Source organism: Sebastes umbrosus, chromosome 13, assembly GCF_015220745.1.
Source record: "Sebastes umbrosus isolate fSebUmb1 chromosome 13, fSebUmb1.pri, whole genome shotgun sequence".
NCBI lineage: Eukaryota > Metazoa > Chordata > Actinopteri > Perciformes > Sebastidae > Sebastes > Sebastes umbrosus.
Genome location: NC_051281.1, coordinates 18,311,759 through 18,339,733, shown reverse-complemented (window position 1 = coordinate 18,339,733; position 27,975 = coordinate 18,311,759). Strand labels below are relative to the sequence as shown.

The window sequence follows — 27,975 nt, the reverse complement described above, 5'->3', positions numbered from 1 at the left end:
GCTTGAATCAATGAAATATATTTTTTCTAAAGCCCAGACAACTTTATATCTTTAAGTGTTGGTGTCCTTGTAGCACCAAGCGTGAGCAATATTTTCTGTCTGTCTGGTCATATTGACACTTAACTTATATTTTCACGGCTGGCACAGCAGAATGACGGAGACAGATGGAGAGCTGAAAAGAAGTCTGTGAAAATCTCGGAGAGATGTTACAATATGAAACCAATGGCCAAATACAGAGAGAAAATAGAAGCAGAGAGAATAATATGAAGTAAGGATTCAAAAGATTTGGCAATTTTTATACTTTTTTACAAAATTCAGTAAACTGTGTCCCACATTACTTAATGTGTCCTAGATTACACAAAACACAAACTGTGTCCCATATTACTCAACAAAGTGTTCTATTACTAAAAACAAAAGGAAATCTGGTGTGCACGTTGTGTTAACAGAATTGTTAGTAGAGAAACACTGCAAGAATTGCACTTTTGCATGAATATGTTGCAGCCAATAATGCAGGGGATAAAAAAAACATGATGGTAGCCTGTAATAAAAGTGCAATAACAAGTATGACACAGTTGTTGCACCATGGAGAGGCAAGCTGACAGGAGTTTTTATTGCTGTAATCTTCTCCTCAATCAACACCCAGTCATTCAAATTAAATCTACTGTGAATGGCTGAGGTGATAGTTCATTACCCATAGGAGCGCTGCGCCATCTAGTGTCAAGAAGAAGGCAACATCTTATTTTGAAGGCGGAAGTGTGAGGCCAGTGTTGCATCAAGTTACCAGCTGACACCTAGACTGAGACCGGAAGTGAGGACAATCTGTCTTTAAAAATGAGGGAGGGAGGGTTAAAAAGTGTTACCAAAGTCTTGTTTGACCTGAAAGATAGTATTGCAAATATGTCTACAAAACAAAACAGGAATTAATTAGTTGTTTTCCCTGTTTTCTTTTTATCCTTATAAGCAGTACACAATGTTTTCCCAATGCAGGGCAATATCGTAAAATGACGATCACTTATTTTAAAGACAACTGCATGAAAAGACAGTCACATCTATCCTATTCTGTATGATCCTTTTTTCAGGCTGTTTACCTCCCAGCCAACATGGTTATGTGGGCCCCACATGGGTTATGCTAGGGGTACCTGGGTACCAAGTAGATATGGGCCCAAAATGGGCATTTTATCTGGTGCCCACTTGGATCAACTAAGTAGGTCCCACATAGGCTCCCCATGTGGGCTACCCCTGTGGGTCCTGGTTGGATCACTACTGTGAAATTAGTGCATCGGGCCAACATGGAAACTGTGGACAAACCCACTTACAATCCATATTTTAACCCATGTAGTCCCCATGTAGTCCCCATGTATTCCCCATGTAGTCCCCATGTTGTCCCCATGTTGTCCCCATGTTGTCCCCATGTAGTTCCCACATAGAACTTAAAGCCGGGGCGAAGATGGGTCTTGGGTATGTTGCCCAGTTTGGGCCCACATAACACCCATTGTAATCCTGCATAGAATCCATGTGGGCAATTGACATTGGGCCATTATGGAACCCACGGACAATCCCATATAGGGCCCATTTTTTCAGCCCATTTAATACCCACATGGGCCCCACATACAGATGTTGGCTTGGAGCTGCCTTGCAAATAAGATATATACAAATGCCATCATGGTAAGCCTTTATGCTAAATATTTTAATAGCCACATGCCAGCATTTGTGCATTATTTTGTTTTTTGCTCAAAGTCTTTTTATTGGTTTTCTGTACAAAATCCAATAAATAATTGTACAAACAAATTATACCCCCCATTATCCATTTTTTCTATATAGATTAAAAAGGGTCTCCATATAGCATAAAATGTCTGAGCACACCCTCTATAGCGAATCTTCTCCAATACCAAATGATGTATGAGATCTTTAAAGGTCCCATATTATAAAAAAGTGAGATTTGCATGTTTTTTTATTATAAAGCAGGCTTCAGTCCTATATAAATACTGTGAAAGTATTGAAACACTCAATCCACAGGGAAATACACACAGCCCATATTCAGAAACACTGCATTTGAAACAAGCTGTCAGGATTTCTGCCCATTTGTGATGTCACGAATATACGATATTTAGACCATTTACACAGTTTTAAACGTAAACATTCTAAATGTGTCCCAGTTTATTTCTGGTTGCAGTGTATGTGAATGACATCAGCTGACGGGAAGTACACATGGACCAAGCTGTTGCCTAGCAACGCAATTCCATCAAAATGTGCTAAAACGGAGCATTTCAGACAGAGGGTAAATACAGGTATATTCAGGCCGACAGTACAAGGAAAATAAAGGTTTTTTGAACATTACAGTATGTAAACATGTTCTAGTAGAAACACAAAATACAAGTATGAACTTGAAAATGAGCATAGTATGGGACCTTTAAACAACTGCAAATGAGGAAGTTGTATTGTTTTTCTCTATATAAACACTATAAAATGAAAAAGATTCACATTTTTTCCTGTGTGAAAATTTCCACTGTTTGGATATTAGGAATTATTGGTTAACAAAATATTATTAAATCATTCACAAGGAGAGTTAATTTATTTCTTAAGGTGTAAGAAGAGACAGATTGCATTGTGGGGGGTTAAAAGTAATTAAGGAGTTTAATGAGCTGGAAGCAGTAAGTACAGTAACACTGTGTTTAACAAGTTAATGCCTTGGTTTTATAAAGGGTTTTTTGAACATCACAGCATGTAAACATGTACTAGTAGAAACATAAAATACAAGTATGAACCTGAAAATGAGCATAATATGGGACCTTTAAACCACATCAAATGTGTTGACATCACATGTGCAGTATTTTGATTATCAGATCTGTAGTTGCTTATACATATGTATTTTATTTTGAAGGTGAGCAGCGGAAGTGGTCGTCATGTTGCGTCTAGCTGGTGTTGTGAGCTGCCAGGCTGCATGCAGACTGTCCAGCAGTAACAGCAGTAACAGCATGGCTTACAGTGCGAAGATCGGTCCGTCCATCCTCAGCAGCGACCTGTCCTGTCTGGGCAGCGAGTGCGTGCGGATGATGGAGTCCGGAGCGGATTACCTGCACCTCGACGTCATGGACGGGTCAGTTCATCAGCTAACATAAACCAGCATGCTAACAGGAAGTTCAGTGTGTGAGAGCTAAAGTTGGCTAACGTCAACAAGCTATAAGCTAGCTTTCCATGAAGTTAGTACATATGTATGTAACTGGGTTTATCTGGCTTAAGCGTGGCTTTCAAAACCTCAAGGTGTCAAACATTATGATGTTTCCCAAGTCTTAACTTCCTCCTTCCTGCATTGCCAGTTAAGTCTTTGTTTACCTTCCTCTTGTGCAAGGCGTTTGTTTGTCATGCAAGAAGAGACAGACAGTTTCACCACAGTTTAGAAAGATACATGTCTTGTTTTTGTTTCCTCTTTTTGAAGGCACTTTGTACCCAACCTCACATTTGGACATCCCATGGTGGAGTGCCTGAGGAAGTCAGTAGGCCAAGACCCTTTCTTTGGTGAGAGAAGAGACACATCCACAAACATTAAGCTAGACTCACCTTAAAGTGGCAGTAGGCTGAATGTTTTTTGCATCATTGGGGCAAAAGAAATCCATAATAACCTTTCAGCATATTGTAATTTAGGTGTTATGAGAGAGACTTCTGCACCTCCTCCTCCTCATACATAATGTAGCCCCTGTGGCCAATCACAGGTCATTTCAGAGAGAGAAAGTGTTCCTATTGGCTGTTCATTCAACAGAAGCAGCTGTCAATCACAAACTCTGAGAGAAAGTTTGCTCCGTTGTGGGCGGTGCTTGGTATTTCCACAACTGATCAGCGCTGCCTAGTTTGACCGTTTGATCCATGGATGTATTAAAAGAACTGGATACAACGTTGGAGGCGGGGCCCCGGTCATTCCTAGGAGAGTTGCTCATTTGGCGCATGACGCCTAAATGGCTCCACTTACGTCTGGAAAAGTACCCGTATCTTGGCGGATCTTGGGCAACTGGGACATGCGCAGTAGCGTCCGCTCGGTCGCATGACTCGGTCACGGGGTCCCAACGTCACGCCGTCGTCACGGCTTGCGCTCCAGCCTCGGTCTGGGTCTCACTCACACGAACCGAGGAAGGGAAATAACTCTGGATTCGGCTATTAGTGCATTTTACAACTTTAAAAACTTAATTTTTTAAATAAGGGCTATTAGAGTGTTCGTACTGGGGAGTTGATTCACCTCAAAAAAAGTTATCCGCTGAGTTACAGACGTCTCTTTCCCAATGTAAGTCTATGGGAAAAAGTCTTTTTGGGCCCAAAGGCATCACGTGATGGACACAGACGTTGCAGTACCGCCATTTGACCACTACGCAAATCCGGATAGTCGACCGGCGCACTTCCTGGGGGCTTGGTTTGATCGGAGTTCACAAGTGATTAGGCTCGTTCGAGATGAGCTAGGCCTGAGCAGAATTGATCACCGTCGATCGCCGCGCAATGCGTGCCGGTTAGATTTGTGTCCGACTTCATGCCGACTTACTCTGATGTCATGCACACGTGTGCAACGATAACCTCACAAGATCGAGGCGGCTGCAGTTTTTAGAGCCAGGCGCCGCAGTTGCTCTCCACCGACCGCAAGACACAGGGCATTATGGGAAACGCCTGGCTCGCGTCTGATCAAAGAGCTGATTGGCTCTTAGTTTTGACAGCAAACACCACGTGTTGTAGAAAGTCACAACTTTCTGTGTAATTGTAATATTTAATGCTAGATTGTATTAGTCTCATGTTGTGCAATGAAGGTTTCATCTGTTAACAAACATATCTTGTGTGGTTGATAATAATAATAATAATTATAATAATGAAGGTTATCTATATATAACACTTATCAAAACAAGTGCTCATTATGTGCTTTACAAGGCGGACATTAAAAATAATAAAGGATAGAATCCAATGCCAGATACACGCACATTTCCACATATATTTACAAACAAATATAAATAAATCCCAACGGGGTCTGAAAACTACAAGTGGCCTACAGATCGGATCTAACAGGAAGTAACTTTTTCTGTGACTTCCTGTAAATTCCGTGAAGACTGCTCGAAACGGTTGGAACCTGTCCGACTTGACCGCAGCTTTTTGTCTCCGCCCCCTGCTGCTGCCACCTGATCTCGTCTACTTTCCAGGCGATCTCGAGCTCATCTCGAACGAGCCTATTGACAGCTGCTCAAAGACAGCAGACTCCAGCTCGGCTCTGATTGGTTGTTTTCCTCCAGTCTGTGAAATCTTGCAGATGCCATTAGGAGCACCGGAGGACACAGAGGCACATGCTTTTTTTTATAGATTACCTGTCTCATGCACTACTGTCAGGATAAAGTTATAGTTATTAATCACATGCTCCAATTCTACCAACTGCTGCTTTAACCCAGTCATCCCATGGCTTGAATCATGAATGCCTCTGCTGCAGTGGAGCAGTATTGTGATAGTGTTAATGTTGCAGACATGCACATGATGGTGTCTCGGCCGGAGCAGTGGGTGAAGCCCATGGCTGCAGCAGGAGCCAACCAGTATACATTCCACATAGAGTCCACCACCAACCCCGGTAACCTCATCAAGGAGATAAGAGAGAGCGGCATGAAGGTGAGAATACTGCAAAGCAAGAGGCGGAATAGCATTAGTTTGCAAAATATGAAATATTAATGTCAGCTTCAAACATAAGTGCTAAAGTGACTGTATTCTACATGTCTTCATATTAACCCTGTGTGAGTTTTGTAGGTGGGTTTGGCCTTAAAGCCTGGTACTACCGTTGAAGAGCTCGCACCCTGGGCTAACCAGATCGACATGGCTCTGGTCATGACTGTTGAACCTGGCTTTGGAGGGCAAAAGTTCATGGAGGACATGATGCCCAAGGTAAAAGACAAACAACTGGAGCCTTATACACAACCGCAACAACACAAAGTAGGCTTCAAAGATAACCACACAGTAAATTAAGCATCTCTTTGAGACATAATGAGATACATACCGAGCCATAGAGGAGAACTTGCAGGCTACTGATTCAACATTGTGCCGCGCAAGAGAGCAGAGCTAATCACCAGTATGGCAATATTTTTTTTGCTTTTTCCCTAATGTATACCTTATCACACACAAATTGTCAACAAAATAGCACGTATGAAATGTTCAGCGCATTGACAAAAATAGCACCATTTGCACATTGTGTGTGCTACACTTTTGTGCCTTGTGTAAACAGGGAAAATAACAAGCATGCTATGTAGCATTATGGAGAAAACATAAACAAGTTAACCTTTGTGAAGAAAAAAATAAATAAACTCCTGTACCAATTCTCTTGGGCATGCAGTTACAGATGCATGCTCCATTCATTGCATATTAAACAGTTGTTGTTAGGGGAGGGAGATTGCATAAGTGCCAGGTAAAGTTTCACTTTCACAGTGAAGCGAGGCTCAAGTTCCATACAAGTTTCTGCGAAACCACAAAACTTTTCAGTGCTCTCTTCTCTCTCTCGCTCTTTCTGTTTTTAGTAAAAGTGGGGAAGTTGGTTAGATGTCATTTAAATGTCTATAACAAAGTTGTATTTCTGTGCATGTGTCCAGGTGAGCTGGTTGAGGAGTCAGTTCCCTTCATTAGACATCGAAGTAGATGGAGGAGTTGGCCCTGACACCATTCACAAGTGTGCAGAGGTAAAGAACACAAACACACATATCACTCTAATAAAATTAAACACCTAAAATTCAAATCCAGTTTACAGTAAGTTTATTCTCATGTTTGCTGCAGGCAGGAGCCAACATGATCGTGTCAGGCAGCGCCGTGATCGGCAACGACGACCCCCGTTCCGTCATCGCTCTCCTGCGCACCGTGGTGGCCGAAGCAATCCAGAAACGTTCGCTGGACCGCTGAGACGTCCTCTTTGTTACACCCCCTACATGCCCGTCCCAGCAACACAACAGCCCGTAGAGCAGACTCAATGCGGACATTTTCCGAGGTTGAGGTCATTGGTCACGGTCAGAGCGGGGGGAGGCCAAATCCAGATCACTTTGACGTGAATGAAGCTGCACCGTGCCTCTACTAAACTTTTTGAACTTCATCCTGTCCTGCCACAATCCTCCTCTCTGAACAGTTAACTCAACGCGAGTCTCATCTCAGCACGGGGAAAAGACTGGAGCTGAGGTTATGCTTATTTCACATCTGTAAACATTCCTGAATATTGTTTGACGCTGTTTTAAGTATAAATTAATTATGGGAATAAAAATGGTCCAGGGAGCACTGTGTTTAGCAGATCTTCTGTTTTGCAAGTCATTTTCCGACTTCCTTCTGAAATCATGTTTCATACCTCATTAAACAGTTTTTCACGGTTTTGTTGAAATGAACCATTCACAACTTGCTACACTACTGAGCATAAATAATGTGCGCTTCTAAATTCTATGAGATTTGGTTATGCAAATTAAAAAGACTCCAGTGAAATGAAGTGTGGATTCTCTGCAGTTTGCCCTTGAGTGTGGTTTCTTACTATCAAATTGAAAAAAGGTGTTGACAGACCTGTGAAAGTATTGAATTCAGCCTATTGATCTTTTACATTTAACATCAATGATGTGGTGGTACACTGACTGTCAAGTCTTTTTATTTTGAGGTAAAAATAGATCTCTTGCAATTATGTCTTTAAAAAGGAAAGCAATATTTTGTGATCATCATCAAAAACAATTTCAAGACGTAACCTGAAGTTAAACCAGAAGATATATAAGAAAACCGTAAACAGAATTAATATGTAATCTGCATGTATATTCACTGCAGTGGTGGAATGTAACTACGTTTACTCAAGTATTTAACTTAAATACAATTTTTGAGGTACTTGTACTTAGTATTTACTATTTAGTACTTTCCATGTTATATTACATTTCAGAGGGAAACATTGTACTTTTAACTTTATTTGACAGCTATAGATACTAGCTACATAGCAGATTAAGATTTTACGTAGAAAAAGGGGATTTTAGAAAATGATGCGTTGTAGATTAAACTGTAAAACAGAATATTAAGTGTTAAAATTAGTTCCACTTTGACCGAATACATACCAATATCAGCAATAACACTCCAATAATATAATCTATAATATAACATAACACCGCCAGGGGCATTTTATTTTACTTGTGATGATAAATACATTAAGATCTTAATCCTTCAGTACTTTAATTTAAGACTTTGAATGTTGAAGTTTACTTAAAAGCTGTTTTACTGACTCTTACTTCTCTTTCATACACTAGATGGCGAGTTTGGGTAAAAATCCCTTATAGTTAGAGGGATTCCAGGTCAGTGTAAAAAAAAAAATCAATCAATCATTTAATTCAATAATTAAATTGTAAGCATATATTATTAATTTGTAAGCATGAACAAATATTCTAAACAGCTCTAGATTAGAAACGCAGTGCTGTAATTTATAACGCATTCAATTCCATAGTGTGAACAGCGCCACTAACATCAATGCAGAGAATTGGCTACAGAAATCAAATTGTTCACTAATATACTATTGCATATACGCTACAATAAAACCTAACTTAAATTATGATATCTGTTGGCTTACAGATTAAATTGGATAATGAGAATGAATACCAAAGGCATTTTCAGAACTGTTTTCTCAGCATTAAACTAGCTATGTGCTTAGTCAGGTGTTTAGAGGTGCGCACCTAGACTCACCAGGATGTGGCGGTACACAATAAAAAGTAAGGGTACTCATGTAAACAAAAATCAGAAGTGCCGGTACTCAGTACTGGTGAGTACTGGCGCAATTCAGGCACTTGGTGTCATAGGGTATGAAGTCTGGAGCTGCTCCATAGACAATGAATGGGAGGCTGATTTTGTGGACCCACAGAATGTTTGTTTTCTTTTTTTTATACTCAAATGAGCTTTATTCTATCGTAGTGTTCTCAGTTGTGAAACAGAAAATGTTCCCATATACTCTGATCATTTCCGTGGGTGCTCTCTAGATCATCTTCCCCTATTCATTGTCTATGGAGCAGTTCACTTTCTACCCTATGACATCACAAGTTTGAGTTTTAGCACTCTATTTTTTAGATTAGGGAGAGAGTTGTTTATGTTTAGACCAAAGGAATAACATGTATGAATTTTGAAAATGGGTGTAGTTCCCCTTTAACTTTTGCCCCTTTTTCTCAGTAACTCTAACAACGCTGTCAATTTAAATCAATACATTAATAAAGTTGTGCTTTTGTCAGTTTAAGTGAATCATGTAGCGCTGCCACTGACCATTTAATTGTTACAGAAAGAATTGTCTGTGAACAAGATGCGTTTTCAGGAATCAATATATAATATTGCATTTGTTGAGCCAGACTGAGCTACAGATCCCATTTTCCCGAGGACACCCACAAAGACAAAAGACACGTCTACAGCATCTCTCATCTCTTTGTGTGCTGAAAGAATTCCTCCTGTCAATGAGAATCACCCATGACACACTTCCAACCGCAAGCAGCTCGCTCTTAATAATGCAGCATATGTCTTGGAGGCAATTCACAGACCAGTTGAAATATTGATGCCTGAAATCTGTATTTTCATTTCAACGTCACATATAATGGCAGAAAATGTCATCATTTTTGCTCATCCGATCATTGTGTACGTGTAAGAGAGGTTCGTATAGAGCAGTTTGCATGTGACGAGAGAGTTTGTGTATAATACAGGCGTTTTTTCTACAACATGAGGGAATCTCCCGTGACAGACTTGTGTTCTAATAGATGATGACAGCCGTTTTGTACGCTGGTGTCACTGCCAGCTTGTAAAGACAGGGACACAATTCAATGTGAGGGAGCACCTACACAAGCTCCACACTCCTTAAGCCATGTCGCAGTCTCATCATCACTTAATTGACAGCTTCTCTCTCCAGATTACCTTGCACTACATGTTTACTCACCATTTGTTGATTCATTATGAAACTAGAAATGCAGAGAAATATGAGTAGTAGCAGTGACAATGAAAGAGTTACTGAGACGTATCTCACATACCGGGCCCTAACTTATACATCAAAGTCACTCACTGAGAGGCTCTGGTGCCATGGCAACCATAACCACAGGTGCTGTCATTAGCGGTTTAAAAGCAGTAATAGATGGGGGATGGCGGGGATAGAGAGTAGAACGGTCAGATAACCATCAGCACTTGGCCTTTCCTCCTGATCACACGTGCGAATCGCCTACATCTTTCACAGCATGTACGGAAGAAAATTGAGAATACACACACACACACACACAAGGTAGAGCGACAGAGAGAGCAGATATTAAAAGTCCAGAAAAGATTTTACACCAAAATGAGTCAGACAGCCATCATGTGGAGCTTTTGATCTCCAGAACAGTGCCGTCAGTCCTTGGCAGAGGTGCTGCGTGCATGCTTCAACAGAGTACCACAGCTTGTACAACCACGCAGCGAAGGCGGTCAGATCACCAAACAGCAGGTCCCTCCCAAAGGCCGTCCTCTTGATGGGCCGCGGGGGCTACTACTCATCCACAGGAACACAAACCACTACAGGGAACAGCTAGATTGAGCAGGTGTAAAATCCACATCTGGATATTTTTACACCAGGGTCTCAAGCAGTCTGCTACCAGTATCTTTAACCATATCCATGATCATGATACAGATACATCGCTGAATGTGGAACCCTTGTACATTATACGCTGTCAAATATTCAACGGGCTCATCCTGTTTGAAGTAGCTGTTTGTCTCGGGGGAACATGGTTTTCTACATTTCCTCCCTTTTTTTCTTCTTCTCTTGCACTTATCTGCTGCCATTCATTTTGTCCCATCTATTCCCTACTGCCTTCTCTTCGCCTCCCTGACTCACCCTTCCCCCCTTCTGGGATCATTATATAGTAGAATTATATCTTTCTACTTCTCTCCTCATCTTCAGCACTAAAGGCACATTAGTGAACTCGCTTTGCCTTCTCCCGCTCATTCATAATTACTCGGCTTCCCACAGGAGAACAAGATGCACATCGCTGATTAGCTCGCTGTTGTTACCAGCTTTACTTATGCATAAAGGCCTCATCTGATTGAGTGTGCACAGTCGTATTAACAATTAAAAAACAACTTGCTTGGAATAATATTACAAAAGATCTCTTTGCTTTGCCCTGCAGCGAGATGGGCTACTGTACAGTATATATACGGTACCTATGACGGATTGACTGAGCTCTGATTCACAGAAGGGGGCACAGTGTCAAAGGGCAGCTACTGTATCTGCCCTGCTGCTTCTCAGCACCCGTTTATTATACTGCTGCGTAAAATGCCTAAAGGCATGTACTGTAGTGCTTATATCATGAGCTTATCTTTTCTCACAGATGGTAATTATTCATTTGCTTGTATGGATCTCTTACTATATAGCCACAACTCTGCTTAGCAGGTCTAGGATGGATTCAAGGAAATGAAAGTCAGTACTCCATCTTCTTAGATGTACAATACATCAAAGCCAGGTTTTTAACGACGTGGCTCTGGGGAGGGAAATGTTGGTCGGCCCATCACTTTGGTCCAGACTCGAATATCTCAACTATTGGATAGATTGCAATGTTGTGCAGATATTAATGGTTACCATGGATGTTTTTCTAATGACTTTGATTTTCTCCCTTACTAAAAAGAAGTTTATTCAAGTGCGCTATTAGTATACTTCTTTTAAACTTAAAATAAGAGTATGCTTTCAGTTTACTTTTTATGTATATATACACATAACAAAATTATACTTAAGTATACTTTGCTTATACTGACAAGTATACAGAAAAGACTAAGTATACTTGGCTTATACTTACTTTTCTTGGTTTATACCTACTTTTTGATAGATAAGCCTATTAGAGTGTGTGAGAGTTTTGTAAACACATGTCTTGATATGAATTTACTTCAATTTATCAAGAATGTTCAATGTTTTTGCAATCTCTGTTCACCCTGCAGGCATGGGAGAAGAAAAAAAAAATCTCATCACAAAACATCAAGTCAAATAGCAAAAGGATGGTAAATGGTAAATGGACTTGGATAGCGCTTTTCTAGTCTTCCGACCACTCAAAGCGCTTTACACTACATGTCAGCATTCACCCATACATTCATACACTGATGGCAGAGGCTGCTAAGGTGCCAACTTTGCCCATCAGGATCTAATCTAAATACTCATTCACACACCTATGCCTTCGAGAGCAATTTGGGGTTAAGTGTCTTGCTCAAGGACACATCGACATGTGACCTGGAGCAGCCAGGGATCGAACCACCGACCTTCCGATTGGTGGACAACCTGCTCTACCCTCTGAGCCACAGCCGCCCATCAATCAAGTCTCTTTATGTAATGCATAAATCACTGGCTAAGTACTATAAATCAAAGAATAGTTGCAGGAAAATCTATTAAACTAGTAGTTTAATGGGAGTATACTTTAAAGTGCACTTTCATAAACTAAAAAGTGTGCTATAAGTATATAACTAGTAAACTAACATTATACCTATAAGTTTAACCTGTAGTAGAGTTCACTTCATAGTATAGTTGTTTTATAAAATAGATGTAAACTAATTGTGTACTCAAAGATTAATATTCTTACACTTAAAGTTTCATACTACCGCGCCTGACTTCCGCTGGTGCTCCTGTCATAATTACAACGGTCGCTGTCGTGTTCTTTTATACCTTCTGTCATGACCTACCATGAATAACTTAGTAAACGCTAAACATCCATGTTAGCATTGTCATTGTGAACATGCCACCATACCATACTGTTTGCATTAAGCACTGCTGAGCCCGAGTACAGCCTCACAGAGTCCGTAGCATGGCTGTTGACTTTAAAAATGCCTCAGGACTAGTATCTTCCCTCCATCTGCTCCTGTGCACTGAAGCTACCTCTGGTAAACCCACCCTTGGATAGTAAAAAGTCTTACATTGCATTGACCGAGTTCGAGATTAGTTTTAGTGGGAAAGGTCAGTAGAAAAATGGCCTTGGCAAAATTTCCCTAATACATTATACATTTTAGCAAGGGCGTCCCACCTATCAGGTATTTAAATGTTCATTTAAATTCTCACTAAAACAAATAAAAGAACAAATGCCTGGACCAGTTAATTAGCTCTACATCTGAATCTCCAGGCTTTCACGGGGCCTCAGAGAATACAGACTAAATGCAGAGTTCCCCGGGGAACGCTGCCTTAGTAGCAACCTTAGCATCGGTTTACTCCATCGGAGGCAGAGCCAGTGGAACTACAAACACACAATTTTAGAGTTTATCAATTATGGATGGAGTGAGAATTTTTTTCCAGTGTGCTTGTCAGTTTGTGTGTTTGTATATTTGTGCATGTTTGTAATCCATAATGAATGATGTGTGGGACCATCAGCGTTTGTGTTGTTTTCATGTCAGTAGGTGTCTTGTGTGTTTTGCGCTCCACGTGAATCATTTGATTCGGTTTCCAATAGCAAACTCTGAACATTTTTTTCCCCAATGAACAGCCTTAACTAACAGGCCCATAATACAACTATTGATTCTTTTTTTCCCCAGCATATTTCACACAGATGCCCTCGACATTACCGACTGCTGCTAATACATCAACAGCACATTGCAGTGCCATTTTCAGCAGCGCAGGTGGTACATCTGTTCTTCTGCTTTACTTAGACCAAGCCAGCGCACTACTCGATACTCGTTACAGTTTGTGTATTAACAAGATTACTCGCTGTTCTCATTGACTCATCACAGTGAGTCATACCACACAACGCAATGTGGAATCCTACAAAGGTGAGTGCAACAAGCTGTGCGCAGGCCTCAAAAGACCAGTCACACTCCACAAGCTGTTAATCTTGCCTCCCTTATCTCTTCACCTCCAGGAACAGAACATATCCTGCTCATACATAGCAGATGCTGAGCATTGTGTGCTGGTAAGTCAACATGTTTTGTACACAAGCACTATTCACACCTGTGTGCTGTTCATCTGTAACAATCTTCATGGATTTTTCTCTCTCTCTTGTCCTTGTTATGATGCATCCAATCTCGCCACAGTGAAAGCAGGAGACGACATGTCCTGTCCTTGCATCGTCTTCCTCGCTTCCTCCCTCACTGGTAATAAATCATAATCTATTTGCCTGACTGCTGCCCTGCTGCTCTGGATCGTTAAGTACTGTCTGCCCATGTGTGCCCTCTGGTGTCTGCATTGGCGTCAGCGAGGAGGACTATGGATTTGTGAGCGTTGCTTACTTTTATGCAAAACAGATCTTTCCTCACAGGGCGTGCGCTTGAGAAAATGGAGATAGAGAACAAAAAAATCGGGGGGGAAAAGTGGGACAGGAAGAAAGTGCTCCAAGGGGGGGAGGATTCAGTGTTTCTTTGCGTCCTATGAAGTTGTGATGAAGCCGGCTGACAATAAAATCAGCAGTATCAGTGGGCCCGCTCTCAGCACTAGCAGCATCAATAGATCTTTGAATGTGGGGGCTCTTTCAGTCGAGACAGATTGTTTTGTCAAAAGTCGACCAAAAAGCTCTTTCAGGGGAACCGGCACGCATCACAACCCAGAAAACAATCCAGCAACTCCACAAGCAAACACCAAACTATGATTTTTCTTCCACTGAAAGCTGTTTTCCCCTTTGTGGCACTGTGATTTATGGAATGGGTGGCAGCATTATTTGTTCCCGGCTTCATTGAGTATGCGTGCATCAATATGAGTTAATATGAATTCATGGGAGAAGGAGTCAGAGAGCAGTTATGAATGCCCTGGGCTGGTGGAAGACTGCAGTTTACTGCTGGGGAGTTATGTGTGTGTTTAGGAGAGAGAGGAGGAAGAGTGAGCAAGTCCATCTGCATTGGATGAGTTATGAGTGGTGAGATGTGATTTGCTGAGGCTGTCAGAAAAAGTGCCTGGTTAAATTGCAGGAGGCTCTCGAAGCATCATTTATCCTCTGACATGCTGACCCAATCCTTCTCTCTCCACCTCTCAAAAACACACGTAGACCCAACTGAACACACGGAGTAAACAAACCCTCACGCTGAGGGGCTCCGAGGTCAAAATCCAACACCAGACTCAACAAGACCCTGCCGCCTGCAGGGCATTAACCTTGAGTTTACGCTTAAAGCAGATAGTCGGGAAGGTGCTGCTAGTATTTCAATACATCGTGGTTGTTGTGTCCAGACAACTGGATCGATATGTTGTTTTAATAACCTAATACTCCTAATACTGCAAAATGCATAAGGAAAACAGGAAGATGCACTGAATGTATTTTATTGCAATAAACTGACAATAGCAAAGTGCCTTTTTAATGGTCACGATGGCAACTATTTGAGTAACAAAAGAAAAAAATAAACAAACCATGGTCATATAAAAATACATCACTGAAAATAAAGCATCACTGGCTGAACTGAAAACATCACCACAAACTATGTTACACCTAAAATCTGGAGCCAGCACACAGCCGTTACATGCAAACGCCCTCAAAACGCAGCTACAACACTGTCAGAACGTTCGGAGGAATCTTGGGGAGGCAGCTATGGATAGTATTAATATTATTAATATTATAAAAAAAAAAAAAAAACACCATTCAGAGTTTGACTGTACAGCCCCCCAATGACGGCGGCAGCGCTGTGACGTCACACGCCACACCACTGCATTTCCTGACTCAGGTCTAGAGAGAGGAAGATGATTTAAGTGTAGGATTATGTGAATTTCCACGCTGAAGCTGAAGCAGCTGTTCAGTGGCACCGTTTACACAACCTGCATTTCTGGGAATGTTCAAGATTTATAAAAGGCAATCATTCAGCCAATAAACACCCTCCTGTAGATCTTTTCTTTTCTTATGAAAAACTGAATTCAGCTCCATACTAGTATTTATTGCCAATGCAAATGCAAGTCAGTAAGACATGCAACTATTACTGTCAAAGCACACAAGTGCGTTCCAGCCGGTCCATCAGTTATTCCTGGTGATACTTGGGCCGGAAAATGCACAGAATGGCTTTCCTGCAGTTTTGATATACACAGTATACACACTTTGACTTGCACTGGCATCACATCAAATAGCAACAGGAGGCTAAAGACTGTTTATAATGGAAAAAGAGAGGTCGTCCACACACTGAATATTGCATTCTAATGAGGCAATATTTCAACCAAGAAGGTCTTTGTTAGGCAAACACCCATGCGTGAGAAGAACAGGCGATATGCACAAAGAAAATGACAACTCCACCCCCAATGAGGAGATCACGACATATGATCACAAACTCATTTTTCTCATGCAAAATCACAATATTGTACATATTTCTGTCATTGTACATTTGTTAAAAATGTATAATATACAGTATATACCCCTAGGCTATTAGTCAGTTTTAGCATAGTTGCCATTTGAGTTTATGTATATAGTAGGGCTGCCAAAGTTAGCATGATAATAACAATTTAAAGCAAATTCACCATTAATTTCTTTAACATATTAATGCAATCCATCTTCCGGAGATCAAGAAAACCTAAGAAATCCATTGGTACCAACCATGTCATTATAGCTTGTCGCGAAGGAGGGTAAATAATGCTCCAAACTTGCGTGAAATTTTGTTGAGGAAAAACTGTCAAGGCCATTTTCAAAGGGGTCCCTTGACCTCTGACCTCATTTTCATTCAAGATATGTGAATGAAAATGGGTTCTATGGGTACCCACGAGTCTCCCCTTTACAGACATGCCCACTTTATGATAATCACATGCAGTTTGGGGCAAGTCATAGTCAAGTCAGCACACTGACACACTGACAGCTGCTATTGCATGTTAGGCTTGAGTTTGCCATGTTATGAAGTAAGTATTTGTCAAGTATTTAATACCTGTCAAATCTCCCTTTAAAGGTACAATTTGAACAGATAAAAAAAAAAACGTATGATTAATTTGCGATTTATCGCAATTAACTATTTGAATCGACTGACAGCCCAAGTATAGAGTGGATCATTTTTTGGCTTATGAGAATTCTTTTATGTATCATGTGTTCTTGTAGTTCTCATTTTCTGTTTTTCTCTGGATGTTTTGCCCGACTTTGATAGTTGAAATGTTGCTTCATTAAGTACTCGGGAGCATGCATTATCCAGTGTGTGTACTACTTGTCTTTATCCGTTGTGCGCCGCTTTTGTCCGGCACCTTGTACCCCTTGAAGACACTTGTAAACACATGGTTAATAATGAGTCCACTTGCTGGCAGCTAATCGATGGGCCTCTCCTTTGAAGACACTGTCGTAGCTGAATTCGCTGCATCACATTTCTAACTCCCCTGACTAAATAGCACCAGTCTTACCCCGCTTGGAATAGTGTGGTCTACTTGAAATGGACTGGTCACCTTGAAAAACAGCAAAGGAAGCTGAAATCTCATGAACTCGGTTGCTTGTGTCAGTACCAGCTATACGTACTTGTTTTTTTTGGACATAAATCTGTTTAATGAAGTGCTGCATAAAAGCAAAGCATTAAAAAGACAAATATGAGCAATAATATCAAACACAATCTCCACAACACCCATTCTTGAAATAGATTACTTCACAGGTTTCAAAGGGCATCTGGAATATTTGGCAGTCAAATATTGTAGATGGCGAGGGACCGGGGCTTTGTGTTGACTCTTGGCTCAGGAAGTCGGTAGAGTGGGGTGTGGTGGGGGGGTTGGGCACTGCTCTGTCACACAAACACAATGCTCAAAGAGTTCAAAGTTTACAAAACATCGAAATTCCTCCTGCAGTATTGTCATGCAATATACATGTTGACACGATTGAGACAACAAGTTTTTCGAGAGTTTTCATGTGTCCAGTCTGGCAGTGAAAGGGTTAGGCCCAGGTTGGGTACCTCTCCTGGCTGTTGCACTTCCAGGGAAGGTGACGCACGTTTGCAACCCTCCTGCCTTGCATCAGGGGAGCCGAGGACGACGCCTCCAGCTAGAATCCATGATTAGAAGACGCCTGCAACAGTTCGGCTTCAGCCGTCTTTGATCAAACGTCCTACCTAGGTGTTACATCACATTTTCACTAAATAAACGCGACTCGAGCAAAAAGCATTAAGTGAATTCATTTGTGTGACTCGTCTGTTCAACTATTGTACATGTAAAGCCACGGTTTCAGTATAGCTATAGATATACAGTGTTTTGACACTGAACCAAACTTGACAATCTGGTATGAAATGCTACAAGACTGCAATGCGCAGGACGAATCTAGCATTTCTACATCTACCACATTGCCAACACACAGGCTATTGACATAATCTGCTTGGTGCAGTTGCCTGGCAACACAAGCAGCACAGTTCTTAGAGAATTTCAAAGCAAAAAAGAAAAAATCTTACAAAGCTATGCAAGTAGTACAAAAAACAATAAATAGAAAAATCTTTAAAATAAACACAAAAGTCAAACATTTGCCCCCCGGCCAGCAATTTGTCTTCTTATAATGTGCAGATAACATTTTTAAGTGTTTTACTACACATCTTCAGTGTGGCTCTTAACCAGTCAAAAGTCTTTTTTAAAACAAATACGCATCTTTTGAAGACTGGACGGAGTGGTCAAAATGGGCGACTTAAAGAAATGTGCAAGAATTTAATTTCAGTCAATTCAACTGTTTTAACATGAGTGTAAAAAATCGCCCTTTTTGCCCACAAGGCCCATAAACCCACAGCAGGAGGCAAGCAGACACATCTTACAATCTGCTTCAATAAAAACAATCCGACTCTCTTTAAAACTTCAAACAGTAGCTGCAGAGAACAGCGTTGGAAATAAGGACGTCTTGGCACTGCAAAAAAAAAATCTCTTATGTCAAAGTATGTATATCCTCAGCAGGAGAGCGCTGTTCATTCACTCCCGGTCCTTTCCGACGTTCCTCCCTCTCGTTCTCTTGTTGGGAGGATAGAGGAGGAGAGCGGAGCAGCCTCTCGCTGAGGCCAGAGTGTCTGGCAGTGTTTAAGTGGCGCGAGAGGACCTGTTTCTGTCTGCCAAGGCAAATTCATTGTGGAGGCAGGTGGGCCAACACACATACATCCTCACTTAGGACACAGACTTGTGTGTCCTTGCCTTTGTCTCTATGCAGGCTGGCAACCAAGTCAGCAGCTACGAACTGAGTCAGTGGGCGCAGAGAATCACTATGGCAACCAACATAGTGGGCCAGGCTGTGGCTGCTCTTGGATCAGTGCAGAGACTTTTTTTTGGCATCCACTCAGTGCCGGAGTCGATTATAGAGTTCCTTCTCTTAAAATGTCCTTCCCAGGAAAGGCCGATGATCTCATGTGCGCAGTTTCTTTTTTCTATCTCTCTTGAAAAATAGACAAATATTCAGAGTAACAAAAAAAAAAAAAAAAAAAATGCAGCTATGAGTTTCACAGAAAAAAAAATGAAAAAAAAAATGAGAGAGGCTCGTGATGCTCTCTTGTCCTTCAATTCGCACTCGCACAATTAATCGTGCTAACATGGCACACCCATACTCACACACACACACACACACACACACGCACACACACACACACACACACAAACACAAACACACAGTTAACGTAAAACAGGCAGCCACCAGGGTAGGGTTTTTTAAACTGATCAACTAATTCAACACAGCAGTGAACGACAGTAAGGTCTGAAGGTGGAGTCCAGATCTGCTCCCTGGCATTGTGTTGGCTGGATCCTCGATGTGCGCGAGGCAGGGGGAGGGGGGGAGGGGCTCACTTAGTCGACAGAGCCGGGGTGCAGGCTGAGCGCAGGTGGGTCCAGACAGGTGGGAGAGTAACTGAGGTGAGGTTCTTTAATCCACAGGAGAGGGGCTCCGTTCTTGCCCTCTTGGCTCTTGCTGTTGCTGCGGCTCTTGTAGCGCACCATCAGCACGGCGATGAGGAGGATGCCGAAGATGGGGAAGGGGTAGAAGAAGACGAAGTAGAAGAGGGAGGACTTGGAGCACACCACTGACTGGACGGTGGACACTGTTGACAGAGAATGGACAAGTCCTTCACAGATGCACAAGTCGTCCTGAAATCACTTAAATTGGACTAAATGAATGCTTACAGTTACACATGATATGCATGTAGTTATTGACACTGGAGAATGAATGTGTTTGACATCTTTAGATCCAAGCGCTGCTTTTGACAACATTCATCACTCAGCTTTAATGCTTAACAGCGGGTGGCCATCTCTGGCTCTGCTTCTAACTGTCCCTATCTTTAAAATAAATGCTGCAAGTGGGGACGCCAGATCATCCAAGGATGACATCTAGAGTACCTGAGAGCTGCTTAATTGGCCCATAATATTCTCTCGTTACGTATACTGTAACACAGAGGACCTATTAGGATTGGGCAATATGACAATATATACTGCGAGACGAAACATCAGAACGGAAGCAGCAGTTAATTACATCTTGTGCTATCAGTGAAGAGGCTCCCCAGTCTTAAATTGCCAGTATAATATTAGAAGACAGCCATTGATACAAGTATAATTTTGTCACAGTGTTCACTGTCACCTGCATTCAGAGAAGCTTAAAGGATTTAGTTAATTAAGGACTTACCTTGCTGCATTACGTTGACGATAGTGAACCCGGAGTTGTTGGTAGCCAAGCGGTACCAGGCATTGCGGGGGTTCAGCAGCCACTCCTCTACGTGGCAGTAGTATCGGCCCACGTCTGTCGGCCGTGCTCCCTGGATGGTCAGGCTGTACTGGTCAGAGGTCATCCTCTCAAACTGCAGGCGGGAGTTAGGCCCCGGCTCCTCTCTGGGGCTGCAGTTTCCGTTTCCGAAAACGGCGTCATGGCCGATGGAGAACACGCACTCCCTGTCTCCCTCGCCCGGCTGTTCCTCGTCGTCCTCGTCGTCGTCAGAGCGCTCCACGTACCAGGACACGGAGAAGCGGGAGTCTCGGGACGACTGGGAGGGAATGCTACAGCCCAGTCGGATGGAGGCGGACTCTTCCACCGTCACGTTTGACTCCGATTCCTCCACCTGCAGTCGGATCTCTGCAGGAGGTCAAAGAAGATAAGAAAGGGAAACAGATGGGGGGAGAAAAAGAAATGTATTGAAATGTACAGTATTTCTTGGGGCTTAGCAATAGAGCACCAAATCACTTTTTTTCCACGCTAACTGACGACCCAGAAATACCATGTGATACCAACGTTGTTTTATTATTGGCTCACAAGCCTTGTTAGAAGTGTGAATCAAACATCAGATATCTTCCACAGAGATAAACAAAACATTCATTTTGGACCCGCTAACATTTTTTAAATGATTAATTCACAATCATAATAATTTTCATCTTTCTAAAGGCTTTGTAGATGTATTATTTAAAAAAAAAAATGTGTCTACATAATTCAATAAGACCTTTAACTAGAGCTGAGATGGTTAGTTGATTCATGGATTACTGGAAAATTAATCTATTTTGATAATCCTTTAATCATTTGAGTCATTTTCAAGCAAAAATGCCAAACATCTGCTCGGTTCAAACTTCTCAAATGTGAGGATTTTTATGATAAATGTCTGAACCTATCTGTGTTTAAGGCGGTTGACCAGACAAAACAAGCGATTTAAAAGATGTCAACTCGGCCTCTGGGACACCAAACTTTCAAAATGTGCAAACAGACGACAAAAATAAATAAATCCCACAGTGCTGCCCACAGCTATCAGTGATCTTTCAGCTCTCCAGCAAGGTTAGATCCTGCCCCAAGGCTAGTGTGTCTGTCTGTCTGTCTGTATGGGTATGCTACAACCCTTCAGGGGTGGTACGATGACCCAGTTTCACTGCAGTTAACAAAAAAAAAAAAGATGGCAGTGAAGACCTGGCTTGCTTGGGCTGCTCTCACACACAGTTTGGAGCGGTCCTCTTGTTAAAGCAAAACGAGAAGCAGAAAGGACAGCAGGAGAGCAGAAAAAAAGGCGAGCGCTGGCACATATCTCCCCTCATCTCTCCTCCCGACAGGCTGATTTCTGGATGGCTTCCCGAGGTGAATGCATTTTTTAGCACCTTAATGAATATCCATGATGTTTTTGCAGCATATTCTATTCATCATATATACATCTTTATGTATCTTTAAAAGTAAAAACCTATATATATAATATACTTTACTTTCCTCAGTTAAATATTAACCAAGGTCCCTGGTGAGCTTCCTTAAACAACTAAACTAAAGCATGAAAGGAATCAGTGCCTTACACAACATAAAGTCTAACACGAGGTACTCATATTCCCAGATCTCTGCATTTGTATGGGTGCTGTAGCTCAATTAATTGTTTGCTTCACCGTCTCCATAAAATAAAAGCCTTTTCCTTGCCCTACTGGCTCCTGACCAGACGTTTTTGATCCTCACGTTCTAGTTGGGCTGATGCCTCATCAGGGATTTCACTCTGCATTATAAACAGGACAGCTGGCAGATGAACGGTGCTCTCAGAGACGTCTGAGAAAAGTCACCTTCAGCTGGTGTGTGGAATAAATTCACACAAAAAAGGGATTATTTATTTGCATTTGGGGGAGTTTGTATGTAAAGGAGAATATTGAATATTGGCAGAATAAGGGGAATTTGAGGACAGGAAAAGAGAGTTCTTAAGATTACTGTCATGAGGTAAGATGTCAGGGTTTGGGTGGCGGTAGGTACATCGTGGCTTTGAGCGCTCTGAAAGTTTTTGAGTACTGGACAGGCGGATTAGGTTCTCCATCTGAGCCAGGCTCTGCCCTCTGGTGTGGTTATGACAGCTGGCACGACTTCAACCCATTGTTTGCCACCTGAGCTCTACCCAGAGCAGGTGTAAGGTCATCAGAGCGAGACGGCCTTGAGCAGAGCATGTGGGAGTGGTGAGAGCGAAGCAATTTGGAAAGGGGTGGGGGATTGGGTTAACAACTGGTCTAAAGCAGGTCAGCACGTGGGGCTAAAGTGGCAGCTGCTGCTTCCCTTCAGTGGGAATAAATAAGCATTTTGTTTAAAACAACAGTTCTGACTGCTTGCTCACCTGGCTGTCTGACCAGAACCTGCGTGAACCCCGAGGACTCCCTGGAGAGTCGATACCAGGCTCCATCTGGATCACTCAGCCACTCTTCCACCAGGCAGTAGTATGTCCCGGAGTCGCTGTTCTCCGCCCTGTTCAGCGTCAGCGCGTAGAGACGGGGCGACAGCCTCTCGGCCTGCACTCGCCGTCGCAGTCTCTCCTCGTCCGCGTAGGCGCCGTACTCGAAGGCCCCCGAGCGTTCGATTCTCAGCAGGAGCTCGTCGGCTTCTGACCCGGTGGCGCGCCTCACGTACCACAGCACGGCGTGCTGCGAGTCCTGGCTGGTCTGGGAGCTGATGGAGCAATTGATCCTGACGCGACTATCCTCCAGGTGCACCTGAGACTGGTTGGTCTTTTGCACTCGCAGCTTGCTCTCTGCAAAGAATTAGGAGAGAGAGAAAGGGGGAAAAGAGCAGACAGTCATTCCTTTGGGTGCAGGAGAATGTGAGCACCGGTGACAGGTACACAATGCAATTTCTGTTTTATGACAGACGACCTGTAGCTGGGTTTATTTCTGGTGGCAGCGGGGCAGGAAAAGATAGTGGTGCGTGGGAGGGTGAAGCAGGTGACAAAGAGAAAGAAAGGGAAAGGGAAAGGAGGAGGAAATGTCAGGCGAGTCAAAGCCGAGGGGATGGTAGGTCTGTTGGTATCAAAAGCAGAAATGTAAGATAACATGCAGAACAGCAGAGGAGACAAGGGTGAAGGAGATGGGGGTGGATTGTAAAGTTAGGTTGTGGATATTATTATGGAAAGAGATACAAGACAAAAGCGGGGCAGGAGGTCTGACAGTCTGCCAAAAAGAGGAGGAAACAGAATGAAGAAGGAACACATTTTATATAAAGTCGAGCGAGGATGGGAAGAGAGCCGATAGGAGAGGGAGGAGATGATAGAGAGGTGTGACTGAGATGTCAGGAAGGAGCTGGGGCTGCCCTGAGTGCTGTGACAGGATTGGTTACAGCGACATCGGTTGTGGGATGGGATTAGCTGCAGGTACATCAGGTGTGACCGCGGCCAGGGCCCCGCTGTCAAATGCTTGGGGGGAGGATTAGTTCAGCACAGAGCATGTAGTAAACACACACACACACACAAAAGAGATGAGATGTATAAAAACATAGGATCACAAAGCAAAAGAGAATTCACAACATGCAATTCTCAAGCATGAGATTCATATATTTGGAATATAACAAGTGACAATTTGTCAAACAATTATAATCAAACAAGCAAATATCACGCAGTTTGAATTGAAATGTAGAACAATTCCACACAGGTGTGCATCTCTAGCAGCGACTTTAACAATCTATGACCTGAGCAATAACGATTTGATTGGTAGCACTAGTCTTTCCGGTGTTGGCACACTGGCGGCGAGCCAGGAGTTGTTTGTTGGCTGAGTCCAATTTGGGGAAACAAATTCCCTTAATTGATCTCAGCAGCAGACATGCAACTGCAGTACGCCATATTGCCGCCCCTCCCCCCCAACATGAGAGAGGAACACCTATTTTTGGATCAGAGCACCGATGTCTGCCAGAATTGTCAAAATAACACACACGTCAGGTGGTTTGTGAATGCACATGACAAAGAATAAACACAATATAAAAAAGATAAATAAAATGAAATTAAAAAAATAAAGAAGACAGCAAATGCAGCTTTTACGTAAAGTTAAGTACCAAAAGCTTTCACCAAATCCGTACTTGGATTGTCTCATTCATGTATTCTTTAATCAGACTGTTTCTGATCAAATGTTTTTTTGTTTTTTTTTTACTAATGTGTACATGTGAATGCATTATATTTAGGCAAACTTCTTGCACTGCTTGTGTTTATACAATGTTGACTTCTTTTGCCAAATGAAATACAGATTTTGTAGAAAAATGTGCTTACATTCCTCAATGTACGATATCAAAAAACAGCCCGTTCTCATTCCCAGAGCGTCAAATAACGACGCTTTGTCACGGCCATTGGCGTTCGATACCAAGCACAAGGCACCTTTGAGCGCCAGTATGAGACACACCGGGCTTTCCATTAACTACAATGTAAACTAGGGCTGTCAATCGATTAAAATATTTAATTGCGATTAATCAGAGATTAATCATACATTTTTGTATCTGTTCAAAATGTACCTTAAAGGGAGATTTGTCAAGTATTTAATACTCTTATCAACATGGGAGTGGACAAATATGCTTGCTTTATGCAAATGTATGTATATATTTATTATTGGAAATCAATTAACAACACAAAACAATGACAAATATTGTCCAGAAACCCTCACAGGTACTGCATTTAGCATAAAAAATATGCTCAAATCATAACATGGCAAACTGCAGCCCAACAGGCAACAACAGCTGTCAGTGTGTCAGTGTGCTGACTTGACTATGACTTGCCCCAAACGGCATGTGATTATCATAAAGTGGGCATGTCTGTAAAGGGGAGACTCGTGGGTACCCATAGAACCCATTTTCATTCACATATCTTGAGGTCAGAGGTCAAGGGACCCATTTGAAAATGGTCATGCCAAAATTTTGTGTAAGTTTGGAGCGTTATTTAGCCTCCTTTGCGACAAACTAGTATGACAGGGATTCCTCAGGTTTTCTAGTTTCACATGATACCAGTATCTTCACTCTAGCTTTATAAATAGCAAGTTGCATTTATCATTAAAGAAATTAGTGGCATTAAAACGAATATGCGTTAACGCGTTACTATCGTGTTAACTTTGACAGCTCTTATGTAAACCCATCCACAGCAACAGCAAATGCACAGGGAATGTGCTGTGGTGACGTCGTTTAAAGAACGAAAGAGACACACAGGGCGAGTGGGAGATGTGGTGGATGGGTCCAACAAACACAAGGCTTTCATCCAGGAGACCGCTGTTTGTGTCCCGTGCGTTAAGTTTCACTTTCACGTTACAATCAGCTTTTTGTTCGTGTCCTGTGTTCACAACGTTCAGTTTCATTTTCACTTGACAAACATAGTAGTTTTAAGCCCAACCATGTAGTTTGTTCCTAAACCTAACTAAGTGGTTTTGTTGCCTAAACATAAAGTGACACAAAGCAGCAGTATGTGACAAGTTGGGATGAGTGTTGCAAAAAAAGTATACTTTTGGGATTGGTAACGAAACTCAGGTATTGTATTGGTGCGACAATTATCAAACGATATCCAGTCTTGATCAGGAATATGCACTTGTAAATATTGCTTTCTGATTGATTTACTGACACAAATATGGCCCAATATAAAACTTTAATTTTCCTCTCGACGCGTCTCCTGCATTCTTAAACAACCCCCTGCATCTCCAATTTCATGTTCCCATCCCAGCTCACGCTAAGCTTTGCTATGACTGACTGACTGATTGACTGCCTAGGGTCACAGCCATCTGCCCTGAAAACCTCACTAACCTTACCAACAGATTGCTGCGAATGCTCAAATGATAGCGGTTACATCACACTATACATACAGTATGCACACATTTGGTAGCATTCAAAAGATACATGGCCGCAAGGCATCGCCAGACCACCCTGCTCGAGCCAGCGTCTGAAACGAGACATTATCACTGCCTCGGTAGCCGCTAGAGACTTGGTAGGAAGCCTGACAATCTCCCCATCCGGAATTACTGCCGAGCCCTGCGGAATCCTGGCAATCTTTTTTCTTTTTTGCAGGAGAATTACCTCCGAACCTACTGAAGTGGAACCATGCAGGATTGGATTGGCACAGGACAAAGCAATTCTCTGCCGTTCCCATTTGAAGTTTGAATCCGCAGCCAGGAGGAAAAAAAACTGGGGGCTGAAAGCCTGTTGCCGTACATCAGTGTTTACAGAAATGCCTTTTCAAAGCTAAAATAGGCTAATTATTCAAGCCCTATTAGGTAGCATCATGAGCTATTACAAGTTATCATAACTGAGCACTGAGACAGGGGGGGACAAATAAAATAGGAGAGCAATTGGCAGAAAGGAAGAGACTTATGTCCCAGAACAACCCTAAAGTCTTCACTCCCTCCAGAATCCTCTCGCTGTGAAACGCCTCAGTAAGAGAACAGCGACTTCACAGACCAGCCTGTCACATCCTCTGACATGTGTCCACTCCCTCTGAGGTTTCTTCCTTCAGCTACAGCACACAGCCATCTTCCACTGTTACATCAATGCATCTGCTGACGCAAGCAGCAGAAAATAGGCAAAAATAAAATTCGATATGATGTATTTAATTTTGTATACGGGGCGCTGATGAGAGCAAGAGACCCGGCGTATAGGAAGCCAGTTCAATCAGGCAGCGTTCACAAGGCCATTCCTCATGTATGTGCATTCCCTCAACAGCAAGAGGAGCTCTGTGTTCTTGTGTGTCAGGCTGTCAATACCTATTTTAAGTGTGCTTCTTTGCTACTCTGTTTCTGTAATGAGCCTCAAGGGTGCATCCACAAAGTAAGAGAAATCCGTAATTGGAAACACTTGTTCTCCTCACTGTTTTGTATTAGTTCATGTGCCAGTCAAACCTGGCACACGAGTGCATGCCCATTATATACGCAACAGCCTTTAACTCCTCTTTTTTTGGGGGGCAAAACGGTGTCCCATGTATTATAATCAGGTAGAAGAAAAAAAACTAATTTTGAAGTTAACCTTGAGCAGAAATGCTGACAGCCTCTCATACGCGTCATCTGCCTCTATGGTTTCCAGGGCAACCTCGTCTCCATGAACAACGTGGCTTGGCTAAGATACGTTCAAGGACCTCGCTGGTGTTATGTTTCAGTCAGAAAGGGCGAACTCAATTAAACAAGGCCATGATTAAATAATTTTAATTAAAAAGCCAGATTCTTGCTCTGCAAAATAATAATGACAATAAATAATAATAATAATAAAAAAGTAATGATATGAGCTGTATCCAGACAGAGTGCCTCTTTCCCCCCTTAACTATCTCAGCTCCACTGGAGGTGCTTGTGTTGCAGCAGTTTGCTGGGCATATAGTGTCATTACGGTACACACGAACACACCGAGATCCACACAGTACAGTCACTAATTGGCTCATTGAACCCTCGTCTCACCCGCTTCCCATGTGTGCCCAATTTGTCTCGTCTAATAGCTACAGGAGCTG

At 42.3% G+C, this 27,975-nt stretch overlaps 2 protein-coding genes and 1 long non-coding RNA gene across 3 annotated transcripts in view; 2 read left to right on the top strand and 1 right to left on the bottom strand.

Moving 5' to 3' along the window:
- The first annotated feature begins 2,886 nt into the window (after window positions 1-2,886).
- rpe (ribulose-5-phosphate-3-epimerase) lies at window positions 2,887-7,462 on the top strand. Its single transcript, XM_037790602.1, has 6 exons — window positions 2,887-3,097; window positions 3,437-3,516; window positions 5,483-5,622; window positions 5,758-5,892; window positions 6,591-6,677; window positions 6,772-7,462. Exons 1-6 carry the CDS (start codon window positions 2,904-2,906, stop codon window positions 6,892-6,894), a joined length of 759 nt encoding a protein of 252 aa, XP_037646530.1. The 5' UTR covers window positions 2,887-2,903; the 3' UTR covers window positions 6,895-7,462.
- Window positions 7,463-17,351: 9,889 nt separating this feature from the next.
- Window positions 17,352-27,975, bottom strand: part of igsf3 (immunoglobulin superfamily, member 3) — a 78,644-nt gene continuing 68,020 nt past the window's right edge. Inside the window, exons 7-9 of the mRNA XM_037789826.1 lie at window positions 22,873-23,283; window positions 20,451-20,894; window positions 17,352-19,872 (exon numbers count right to left, since the gene is read on the bottom strand). Coding sequence (XP_037645754.1) covers window positions 19,622-19,872; window positions 20,451-20,894; window positions 22,873-23,283 — 1,106 coding nt within the window. The 3' untranslated portion in view covers window positions 17,352-19,621. The remainder of the gene's footprint in view (window positions 19,873-20,450; window positions 20,895-22,872; window positions 23,284-27,975) is intronic.
- Window positions 21,292-27,089, top strand: LOC119500205. Its single transcript, XR_005209577.1, has 2 exons — window positions 21,292-21,875; window positions 26,553-27,089. It is a non-coding gene; the product is annotated as an uncharacterized LOC119500205 (long non-coding RNA).

Coding starts and splice junctions, on each gene's coding strand:
- rpe (XM_037790602.1), top strand. CDS start 2,904: ATGTTGCGTCTAGCTGGTGTTGTGAGCTGCCAGGCTGCATGCAGACTG. Junction 3,517..5,482: donor AGGCCAAGACCCTTTCTTTG/GTGAGAGAAGAG, acceptor TTAATGTTGCAG/ACATGCACATGATGGTGTCT. Junction 6,678..6,771: donor CCATTCACAAGTGTGCAGAG/GTAAAGAACACA, acceptor TGTTTGCTGCAG/GCAGGAGCCAACATGATCGT.